Source organism: Clupea harengus, chromosome 10, assembly GCF_900700415.2.
Source record: "Clupea harengus chromosome 10, Ch_v2.0.2, whole genome shotgun sequence".
Classification (NCBI taxonomy): domain Eukaryota; kingdom Metazoa; phylum Chordata; class Actinopteri; order Clupeiformes; family Clupeidae; genus Clupea; species Clupea harengus.
In genome coordinates this window covers 27,760,982-27,773,285 of record NC_045161.1, presented here as the reverse complement: position 1 = coordinate 27,773,285, position 12,304 = coordinate 27,760,982, and the positions used below count along the sequence as shown (strand labels likewise).

Genomic DNA, 12,304 nt, shown 5'->3' with positions numbered 1-12,304 from the left:
ACTTAGGAGACTTATGGGCGAGCTGCCCTGTAAGGACGAGTTTGGATATTTGTCCTTGGTAAATTGATTGTCTTATCCTTCAAATGCTTGCATCAAATGCAATAATTTTAACTTCCGATATTAGGTGTGTTAGAAAAACTTGAGTGTGACCTATATATAACTCGAGGGAAATGACGGGAATGCAAGCAACAAATGAAGAAAGGGAGCATGCAAATCGATCATTTTTTTAACCAAAACAACGGCATTAAATGATTCTGTTTTGCTCTACGGTTCGTTTGATTTTCTATAAAGACTAGACAGCCTCTTCAGTTTTTTCTGTAATGGCGTATGGCTAGCCAATAATGATGTGTGTGCAGATGCCTCTAAACGGCATGGGAAAATTATGGATTGGCAAAATTTAAACTTGGCCATTTAAATTATGTAGAACAGTCCTTTAGAGTTCTATACAAACGTTCATACAGCATCCCTGAATATAAGCATTAAAAACCCCGTTTTTTTTCTGCGTTAAACCTGACAACCAATTTCAGGTCGTAGAATCCCAGATTACACACACAAATATGCTTACATTTCCATTATATTAACTGACCATTAAAGCGTTTGTGGCAATTCCATTTTAAGCCCGGTTATTTTCAAGGATGTAGGCTACTCTAAATGTTGTGAATTAGGTTCTCGCCAATGGAACCCCCTTGCTGATTAGTTTGCGTAAGACGACGGTGGGTTCCTGGTAAGGTCTAGTTCTGTGTGAAATGAATACACCCGAAAAACGAAATGTATAAAAACAAGTATACAGCAGGATTTGCTTGGAAATGATTGTGAGTGGCCACGCCTCCGCACACCGGCTATAAAGACGGCTGCGCGTAATATAGTTGGTCTCAAGGAGAAACTTCTGTGGTAGGCTAGTGCACGCAGACATCTCTGGTGAATCTAGCCATGTCCGTGGCATGCGAGTCGGTTAAGGATGACCTATCACAATTGCGACCCTTTGAATGTCTTAAATAATAACTCTGTTGGAACGATGCTGGAGTCCAATGTGTCTAAAACATTGCGCGAAAGCAATGCCACCAAAAGTGGCAGCTGTGGATCAGTCTCTGTCGCTTATCCCATTACTATGATGGTAACGGGGATGGTTGGGAATTCCCTTGCGTTGATGTTAATTTATAGTTCTTATAGGAGAAAGGAAAACAAACGAAAAAAGTCATTTCTGCTCTGCATTGGCTCGCTGGCGCTGACGGATCTCTTCGGACAACTGTTAACGAGCCCTATCGTGATTTCAGTTTACCAGGCTGATTTGAAGTGGGAGCGCGTTGACACAACGGGAAGTTTGTGCGCTTTCTTCGGGGTATGCATGACAACTTTCGGACTGTGTTCCCTCTTCCTTGCCAGTGCAATGGCAATCGAAAGAGCTCTGGCGATCACTGCTCCACACTGGTATTCCAACCACATGAAAACTAGTATAACCAAGCAAGCACTGGCCGTTATCTGGTGTCTTGTCTTATTATTCGCCCTGCTGCCCATTGCAGGTGTAGGACAGTACTCTCTGCAGTGGCCAGGAACATGGTGCTTCATCAGTACAGGAGATAGAAACATCTCGGGAAATGCCTTTTTTGCGTCCACATTTGCTGGTTTAGGTATATTTTCCCTTCTTGTAACTTTCCTCTGCAATATGGTGACAATACGAGCGCTTGTCCTCCGCTGTAAGATGAAATCAAGCTCGTCTCAGTCGTCCAAGCAATGGGAACGCCTAACCACGGAGACAGTGATTCAGTTGCTGGGTATCATGTGCGTGCTCCTGGTATGCTGGTCCCCATTGCTGGTAAGTACTCTGAAGGAGAGCTTCTGTTTCCTTAATTTCTTGTAAAAAGTCATACATAAAGTGCACTAAACATATGCGTTTAAATATGAAATCCACAGTTTACACTAAAGTGGTTGTCTCACCATACTATGGCAATTGTTGTACAACAATACAACACCGACATTGGTGAATGGTTATTTGCCCTTATCAGTGCTTCTGATGATACAGTCCAGGTTTTGGCTGTAGAGATGAAACCCAGATATTGCATAACTCATCTAGTAAAATGTCCGTTGAAAGCTAATTATTGGTAGAAAGGTCATTCAAAAATGATGCATTAGTTTTGAAGTTCCTCTGTACGTTTGTTAAGCAAGCATGCCTGTAGGAAGCTAATCTCTTAACATTCCTCACTCTAGTTTTTAAAATAGACAAGAGGGGTAACAGCAGGGAGCATTCAGACAACCAAGCAAAATCTTCAACATGTCACTGGTAAAAGCTATATCATGAGGGGTATTTAGTTCCAGACTCATCCCTGAATTGTTTCCAGCTTGCCCTTGTCCCATGAAAGGAGTCACTTTATATTGCTGTCAATATGCCTTATAAATGAGCCATCTAGACTATATATACATCCTTTGGATTATGCTATATATTCCATTCCATGATCTATTGTTTTACAGCTTTAGACAGTATGTCATTTGCTGGAGTTCATAAAATGTTTGATGGGCGATTAGAGTCTGTGAGGTATCTGTTGCAACAACATCGTAATCTATCATAAGAGGCTGCAGAGGTTTCCAGTTTTTAGAACTAAAGCGGGCTACCATTTTTGGTGATCCAGAGATTCAGTGTCCATATTGAGGCTGCTTTGGAGTGGTTAACTCATTTTATTACCAAAGCTTCTATTACAAACAGAGGCAGAGAGTAACCCTAGAGAAAGAGGGAAAGAGAAAGAATGAGAGAGGTTATAGCGCTTTATGGGCAGGCTGCTCTGTCAAAAAAAGGTTTAGTAGGTGTGTGTGTGTGTGAGGGAGAGAGAGTGTGTGTGTGTGTGTGTGTGAGAGAGAGAGAGAGAGAGAAAGAGAGAGAGAGTTTGACTGATATTCTGGGTCTTTGCCGAAGTCTCTCCCGGCAGACCCAGAATACCAGTCAAACTCACAGCATCAATCATGTGGTACGTGTTCCAATTGTATTATTGTCTATTGGAAAATCTCGAAATCTTTTTGACATGATACTGCCAAAGGTTAATGATTTTGTGGTGTTTTCAAAGCATTATTGATCCATACACCCTGCTAAGAAATCACTGGAAGCCTGAAAAGTTACCTAACAAACTGAACAGTACTACTCCCCATGCGAGGTGACAAGGTTATGTAGTTAATTTGCCAGTGTTATGCTAATTTCCTGTCATTTGATTTTAAATTCGGCTTAAACTGTTCATATTAATATTTTCTAAAACAATATACTACTCACCCTGGTTAATTTCAGCCTGTGGAAATCTATTCTCTAAGCAGCAAAAAAGGTTGTGTCATGATTGTAACCAATTCGTTTCAGGCCTGTTGTCACTATGGAAGGTAACATTGATACAGCAAAAAAGAGTAGTTAACCTGTAACTGGAAGGGAGAATGATTTAGTGTGTGTGAATCCTGTTACAATGAAGAGTGATTTAGTGTGTGTGAATCCTGTTACAGTGAAGAGTGATTTAGTGTGTGTGAATCCTGTTACAGTGAAGAGTGATTAAGTGTGTGTGAATCCTGTTACAGTGAAGAGTGATTTAGTGTGTGTGAATCCTGTTACAGTGAATCACTGTACTGCGATGTCTGAACTTTGCTTGTGTATCTGTCCAGCTGTTACATTTCTATGGGGTGAACTATTCTTTTGATAAATTGCATAATTGTTGTCCTTCAAACATTTGTGGCTGGTCAAAGGTTCAAAGCAAGTTGTCCTAAAGGAACAAAAATGTGGAAGGGATTCCTGACCTATGTGAAAACATAATCTAGGAACAAATCATCAAAGGCGACAATATTATCAGTTCAATCAGTACACATTCTATGACTGGTTGCTCTTTGCCCCAGATGCACAAAAGCCTCTCATAAATGTAACACCCTTGGATTTATTATGTGTGTGTGAATTCCCTCTGCAGGTACTGATGATGAAGATGATTTATACCCAGACGTCTTCGCATTACTGCAAACCAGGCGCCGCTACCTTTGCGCCCAGCCGAGATGTACAGATGGACTGCAACTTCTTCCTCACCGCCATTCGCCTGGCCTCTCTCAACCAGATCCTGGACCCGTGGGTTTATTTGCTACTGAGAGAAATCTTACTGCGGAAATTTTTCCAGGTTGCGAATGCAGTGTCCAACTGCTCCATTGAAGGTCACAAGGAAACTCCGACAGCATTGGATGCGCTCAACAAACAGACTATTGATACAAACACAGTGCAGAGAGAATGAGCAGACGTCAAGGAGTACCCTGACAGAGACTTCTTGTTCTTGTTCTTCACTTTGGTGCATTGGAGGTCAGAGTTCTTGAGGTCACTTTGGTGCCTTGGTGAGTGTGCCAGTTTAAACTTAAACATCAAGTGGTGCTGAGATATGAGTCACTCAGAGAATTTGGTACTCTGGTATATGATTTGAGTGTATAGTATACCTGAGCATATATACCATGCTTACTGTAATATGCACCTACTGTGAGGAGCAACAGCAACACTGGAAATTAGGTGATTTTACCAGCACGTGAACACTAAGTCCTAACATCCCTTAGAGTTGAACTGCCATGGTCAATATGTCCAGAGGGATTTCATACATGGTTGCTCAATTAAAAATCTCACTAAGCAAGAGAAATGTAGATGCCAAACATGAATAGATTCTCACACCACTCAAGGACTTAAATGTATGATGTTCAGAAGAGACTTCACGCCAATCCCAGTCAGATTGTAATGCAATTGGCAATGCAAGGGGGCTAAGCATCCATACGGATAGCTGCCTCCTCCAGCTCAACACTGCGTTGGTTGTGTCCGTTTGTCTGTACCCACTCTTTCTTCGTTTCAACCTGTTGACGTGAATTTTCCTCTGGCTGTCCATAACTCTAAAAAGGTTACAGAGGTGATCATCATCGCCATGAAAACAGCGGCTGCGGCTCCTGGCAGAGGCGGCTCCTAGACACAGACCCTCCTCGTTGGGAGAATGGTGTGGTGTGATAAGTGTTAGCGGCATCTGGCTGCCGAGCTACTGCTTTCATGTTAACCCCTCACACCAGCCCGACTACAGTGCAGACCTGCCAAACCCTCTGCCCCGGACCTGGGCCGGATCTGGGCCTGAACCAACTGCTATCTGGGATTCCCCACTCCTGACCGAAGGGTCTCTGAGGCCAGAGGGCTGGGGTGAGGTGTTGACACGCACGCTAACCCCCCAGTACAGAAGCTATTCTAACAACACCAGTACAGCGTCATGTGGCTGTGTACAACCTGCCTCACTCAAACATGGCCTTTGGAGGACAATGATACTAACAATCCTGCTACTATCAGGCTTGCATTCATGAGCGATATCTGTATACAGACTGTTGGAAACTTTGAGTTCATATTTATGATTGATTTGTTTTGTTTAGTTGTTTTTTTTCCTGATATTTCATGAGTAGTGAAGAGCATATGTAAGGGAAACAAATCCAAAAGATTATTTTTTAATTTATTGAGCCACTGTCATTAATTAGCAGTTAGGTTTTCTGCAGGGCTAAGGGAAATTTCTATTGTCGTTGATTATCACTGCTTTAGCTCATTGTGTTTACTCCTCACAAGATAATGTTGCCACAGAAAAACAGACCATATCAGAAGTTCTGCTCACCAGCCTGATTGATCATAACTAACTCTAAGGCACCTTTACGTACTTAAATTAACCTGAAATTGAATAGGGGGTTTAACAATGTAAGGATTACCACTGCTGTGGTATGCATATGTAAATATGTAAATATGCATATGTATATTAAACACATATAGCCTTTTCACTGCTGCCAAAGTTGACATGGTTGGCGGTGCTGTTTTTTGGTTTGGGGTGGCGTGTCTCAGATCCATAAGAGAACCCTGAACTGCACAGTGTGATATTAGCTTTGGGGTGGCGTGTCTCAGATCCATAAGAGAACCCTGAACTGCACAGTGTGATATTAGCTTTGGGGTGGCGTGTCTCAGATCCATAAGAGAACCCTGAACTGCACAGTGTGATATTAGCTTTGGGGTGGCGTGTCTCAGATCCATAAGAGAACCCTGAACTGCACAGTGTGATATTAGCTTTGGGGTGGCGTGTCTCAGATCCATAAGAGAACCATGAACTGCACAGTGTGATATTAGCTTCAATCTAAATCTCCAGCCAGCTGCAGTGGGTTATAGTGACACACTTATTATGGTAGACTGGTGTTGAATGGGCTTCCTGTCTGCTCCATGTGGTCAATGTCATCTTTAACTGAATGAGCACGACTATTGGCATCCACCCACAAACTCCACTGTGGGCAGGTTGTTCAGTCAGAGGAATCTTTTTTAGTTGTGTGAATGTATTGTGTTGAAGTTGATTCAGAACAAAGCTGCCTTATCTCTGCCTGTCAGGCTCCCTAGTTTGGCAGGGAGGAAGGCATGAGACTCACATTAACTAATCGCTCATGCAGGTTTTTATTTGTACATTTGAAATGGAAAAGACGGCAGTGTGGCGCGTCGACATCATTAGCAATTGAGATGGTTAATAGGGTGGGTCTTTAATTAGTCATCCAGTTAGTTTATGAAGGAACATTTCCACAATAATCAAGGTATTCTGCAGGTTTTATTAATGCACTTCTGCCACAATTTGTTATTAGTAGCAATTCTCCTAGTACAAGACCTTGCGTTGAGTATAATGACTTATAAATGGCTTTAATGGTTCGATGGTTTAGATTTACATATTGCAATCCTGGAATTTATGATAGAAATCAAGAAAACATCACCAGTTGGTTTATGATGCTCTTGGGCCTCATTTTGGCTGAGCTAATTATAACAGACAAACATATGTTGGCTGTTAAAAAGGGAAGAGGAAGTCATCCCATTGTGGACATACAGCATCCTGTAAAGATTTCCGCATGATTGAGATGCCAGAATTGGTAGTACTGTCTTCAGCACTTACTGTTTTCAACAACTTACTGTTGTTTCTTCTGATGAGGCATGAGGTAAAGGGATCCCAATGAGCCAGATAACTTCGTCCATCAGGCTCATCACCGTGTGTGTGTGTGTGTGTGTGTGTGTCTGTGTGTTGGCGACCTCAGCGCGTGTCTCTAATTGCATGACAGGGGTTGGGAAAGGCTGTGATTACATCATCCCACATAGCTAATGGAAGAGGCCTGGAACACCAGACCAGACCAGGCCAGACCAGGCCAGGCCAGATCAGGCGGTTCAGAACCAGATTGCTGTCAGGGCATCCATGCAGAGAGAGAGCCGCACAGCAGGTTTCCGTAATCATCAGCCAAGACTGTGACTCACAGACAAAACACAAGGCAGAAGATAGCACCATGTTCCTGTCGCAGAAGAGACAAGTTTTTCAAGTTTTTGTTTTTCATGGGTTGCATAATAATTTGTTTATATTTTTTAAAAAGAAAGAAAAAAGGTAATATCTTCTGTTCACAATTCTATTTATTTGATTTGTATCCTCATTTGAAAGGCACAACACTCTGCTATGAAATAACTTGGCATGATTGTATTCTAATTTATTGTAATATTGTATAAAAGTATGTATTAAGTCTACATGCACTTATGGAACTGGTCAGTATGGTGTTCGGTACCTGGGGTCCACTGACCTTTACTCAGTGAGAAGTGAAGTAAAATATTTCAGTGGAAATAAGGAGATGCTGATCTCTTGGCCTTTATCTCTTGACATGCTACATGCCAGGGCTCTTTTATAACGTCCTCCGAGATGCTGTTTGAATGCTTGTCAGTCAGTCGGGCAGAGTATCAGGTTTGCTGAGAAAGACAGAGGTGCGGGGGTCATGGGGGTTTGGGTGTGCATGCAACAAGGACTGATAAAGCTCGCATGTGATTCAACCAGCATACTTTGTCATACATTTTATTTATCTTGTGAATGTCTTTGACAGATGACTATCGTGAAGAAGTCAGTCACTCGTGTGGAATACTTCAGGGCCTTGCTTTTTGAATGTTGAGAGAAGTCGCTATTGTGGCAAAAACAAAACCTTACCACGAGATGTATGTTACTTTTCATGTTTCATTAAACAGTTATTAAATGATACTGCTCTCGTACTGTGAAAAATGTGTCATTACATCTTTGCAAATGTCTGTGCTTGCCAAAGCCATTTTGTCCTGGTCTTTGTGGTAGTGCTGTTTTGTTCGCCAAAGCAGGTTTATTGTCTAATGTAATGACAAAATGTTCTGTTACGGATTTAATTTGATGAACCTGCTAGAAATTGATTTTGTTTCACATTTTATGACGTAGAGAGAGGATTTGGGGGGGGAAACCTCTGCTGACAATACACAACCATGCAGCACACCAAGTGTGTACTTTCTCGTTGAAGTACAATGTTAATCGTTGTGTCGTACCATATATGTCCTGTGATCTTTGCCAGCTAATAAAAAGGGAATGAAGTGATATGTGATGTGATTTATGTAAAATGAAGAGATGAGAGAACACAAAGTCATTATGATACATGTTTCAATGTTGACTTCTGTGTTGTTCTTATGAGTACCAGAAAGTCATTATGAACCATGTTTCACTGTGGACCTCTGTGTTGTTTTTATGGAGAGAGATGAGATGAGGTACTTCGTCCATCAGAGAAATAAACCCAAGGCTATGCCATCCATTCTACCACGAACGGGTAAGCATATTCATGTCACTCACCAACACATTCTCTGTTCCAAAAGTAGCCCACAAACAAGTAATAATAATAACTTTGGAAAGTCTCATAAAATTGTCTTGGCAAGGTTGTTTTCCAGCTATTGTAATGCAGAGCTATTGACATATGTGCTTTTGGAAATTGAATTTTTAACAGCAGGTAATATCAATAACTTACCGTAAGTAAGTACTTAAGTACACTTCACGGCCCTCAGATAGAGAGGGGAGTTTTATGAAGTAATTTTCCTGGCTGGAAAATGAGCATCAGGCCCTTACCTGTCCTGCTCTGTTAAACGAGGACTAATCTACAACCTGCTCCAGTCCTGGACAGGCATATTTCAATTCACATACACGTGTGACGAAGCATTTCCATTTTAGTTCGAACTGATTGTCTCACTTCATTAGAGAAGCATCATGAATCTGTTTAGTGAATATTTCCTACCCTAATCAGAATAATCATTGACGTGGCCATGAAACCAAGATGGCCAATAACAGACAGTGAGAGACCAGACTGACATTTGGAAACCAGCAGTTTATTCGTGTACGACCCCAATTAGACTGTTCCCGCTTTATTTATTTCACAGCAAGAACAATTAACCAGTTTATCTTTACTGCCATTAACAGTCTCAATATGATGTGCATTCATTGCCATGCTATATTCAGCATTGGCCTAACTGGATTATAGAGCAAAGTACACAAGTCACAAAGCAAGATAACTGAATCAAATGCTGAAGATAAGGAGACACTATTCCTCTATGCGGTACTTTAACATTCACAAGGCAAGGAAGCTGACCTGACAGTGAACTCAAAATCTACCAATAGTTCTTGACAGATTCCTCAGTCTTTATTTGTCTCCATGAGAGCAACATTTGTCTTTGAGCCAAGCATTAGGGTACAGCATCCAAGTTCTTTGGTGTTCGACATGTTTTGAAAAATCACTAGAAGGAGCTCTGGAATCTCCTGAGTATGTATTGTATTATTTGAGGCTTAGGAAATACTCTAAAGGATTAGAATGTACTCTAAAGGCTTAGAATTTACTCCTAAAGGCTTAGAATTTACTCTCAAAGGCGTATAATATACTGAAGGCTTAGAAAGTACTCTAAAGGCTTATCATTTACCCTAAATACTTAGAATTTACTCTAAAGACTTAGAGTATACTCTAAATGGTTAGAAAGTACTCTAAAGGCTTAGCATGTACACTAAATGGTTAGAATGTACTCTAAGGACTTAGTTAAAACTGCATGTCCAGTGGATGCTTAGCAGACATAGTGAAAGGTGCTGATAGCTGTTGCTATGTGTCTCATAGTACTGTCAGTCTGATTCTTGACAGGAAATGATGCCGTACTGAGGTTCACACAGGAGAGGAGTCCTGGCTTGTGAGGCCATGGATCCAGGTGCTGTCATAAGATAACACTGACTGTCACCATTCATGCCCAACCATTCAGTCACAGAGTGTAAGATTATACTCATGGAGGAGGACATCATTAGAGACGCAACTCATCGTTTAACTGTTTTCAGGAATGGAAAGCTTAACACTACATGGTTTGATACCACTGGTTGTACTATCCGCAGTGTCCTCTGTCAGAGTAGCTTTTGTGTAAATGAAAGAGGTAGGGTAGTAACTATAATATAATAATACAATAAGGCTATTGCCATTTGATGAAGTAAAGGTCAGTGGTGGTGGATGCTTGATCCCAGGTTGCCTTTTCATGCAATGCCTTCAACGGATTCAATAATGTTGGAGGGCAAGATGACTCAGGAAACTCTAGCACGTATTGATGAGCCATCACAAAATGCGTTGTCATAGCTACAGATGAATTAGCTGTCATAACGACACTGAACGAGGTATTTCAGACTGCTCAAATGCTTTGCGTGTCATGCTGAAGAATGGTGAAGAGTGGGTATGTGAGGGGTGAGGGGTTCAACTCCTTTTTGTAATAGAATAAGGGGCCATTTGTCTACCCTCTGGACACCTTTTTCATGGGTGAGTCCACCTCAGCAACAAAATGCCAACCCCTTTTGGATGTTTTGTACACAGCTATATTCCTGGCATAAGGGCACAGCAAAGGTAACTAGAAAATGCATTTCCTGAAGGAAATACCAGTGCATGAAATGCAAAAGTTAAAAAAAGAAGAAGAAAAGAAAGAAGAGTGGAAGAAGGAAAGAAGAAAGGAAAGAAGAGTGGAAGAAGGAAAGAAGAAAAGAAAGAAGAGTGAAGAAAGGAAAGAAGAGTGGAAGAAGGAAAGAAGAAAGGAAAGAAGAGTGGAAGAAGGAAAGAAGAAAAGAAAGAAGAGTTGTTGTGTATGCATATTGCCACTACAGCTCCCATGATCCTTCAGGTCATGGGGGAACTAAAAAGGAGTTGCGCTCCCCTCTTTCACTCTCTTGTACTCTGACTCTGCCTTCACTCCACTCTGCGCTCCTGATGAGCCAGGGCTACCTGTTCTTATGAGTAATAAATACCAGTTACATTAATAGCATCTCCAACGCTTCTTACTTCTTTAATGCGTGCCCCCACCCGGACACAACAAGAGTGAAGAAAGGAAAGAAGAGTGGAAGAAGGAAAGAAGAAAAGAAAGAAGAGTGAAAGAAGGAAAGAAGAGTGGAAGAAGGAAAGAAGAAAAGAAACAAGGAAAGAGCGGAAGAAGGAAAGAAGAGTGGAAGAAGGAAAGAAGAAAGGAAAGAAAAGTGGAAGAAGAAAAGAGTGGAAGAAAGAAAGAAGAAAGGAAAGAAGAGTGAACAAGAGTGGCTCTGCAAGACAGTAAAGAGAGAGTGAAGAGGGAAAATATTGAAAGAAGGAGAGAAAATGGAGTGAAGAATAGAAGAATAGAATAGACTTTATTTGTCATTGTGCATTAGATACACAACGAAATTTGTTTGTGCAACCACTAAAAAAAGTGCAGTTGTGCTGGGTGGAGGGTATGAGGGTTGTGTGATTATTTAGTTCTGTGATGGCCCTGGGGATGAAACTGTTCTGCAGTCTGGAGGTGCGGGCTGTAGTGGCCCGGTAGCGCCTGCCAGAGGGTAGCAGGGTGAAGAGATGGTTTGCGGGGTGAGTCTCATCCTTCAAAATGCCACATGCTCGGCGGAGGCAGCGTGTCCTAAAGATGTTGTCCAGGGGACGCAGTGGAAGTCCAATTATTCTCTCCGCAGACCTTATGACCTGACTGAGGGATTTCCTGTCCTTGTCTGTGCAGTTGAAGCTGAAGCAGAGAGATGGAGTGTGAGAGAAAGTAGAGTGAGAGGGATAAAGAGAAAGATGGAGAGAAAAAAAGTAGAGTATGGAAGGTGTCTCTTAATATTCCTAGTTATACAGTTGAATGGAGAGGGACAGAGAGAAGAGGAGCCTTGGAACCTTGGCGCAGGTGTCAGTGAAGCACAGGTGCAAGCCAGTTTAATGACTCTATTATGATGTCATAATGGCCCAATGTAAGTAAATGGGAACATTTTTATTAGTTTTTCTTTAATATCTTAAAAAGTATAAAGTTCAGAAAAATGAAAAATACATAGCATAAGTGTCCTTTACAAGACCTAAGCAACAAAGTTTGAACAAAGTTTCTACGTTAAGCGGTTCGAGCTGAAATAAGCGCAGAAGTCGGTAAGAAGAAGAAGAAGAAGAAGTATAAGAAGTCTAGGAATAACAATACAGGGCATTTCATGCACTGTAATTA

At 41.5% G+C, this 12,304-nt stretch overlaps 1 protein-coding gene across 1 annotated transcript; it reads left to right on the top strand.

The window, feature by feature from the left end:
* Window positions 1-71: 71 nt before the first annotated feature.
* ptger3 (prostaglandin E receptor 3 (subtype EP3)) lies at window positions 72-8,392 on the top strand. Its single transcript, XM_031574677.2, has 2 exons — window positions 72-1,813; window positions 3,924-8,392. The coding sequence occupies exons 1-2, from the start codon at window positions 959-961 to the stop codon at window positions 4,233-4,235; spliced, it is 1,167 nt and encodes a 388-aa protein (XP_031430537.1). The 5' UTR covers window positions 72-958; the 3' UTR covers window positions 4,236-8,392.
* The last annotated feature ends 3,912 nt before the right edge of the window (window positions 8,393-12,304 follow it).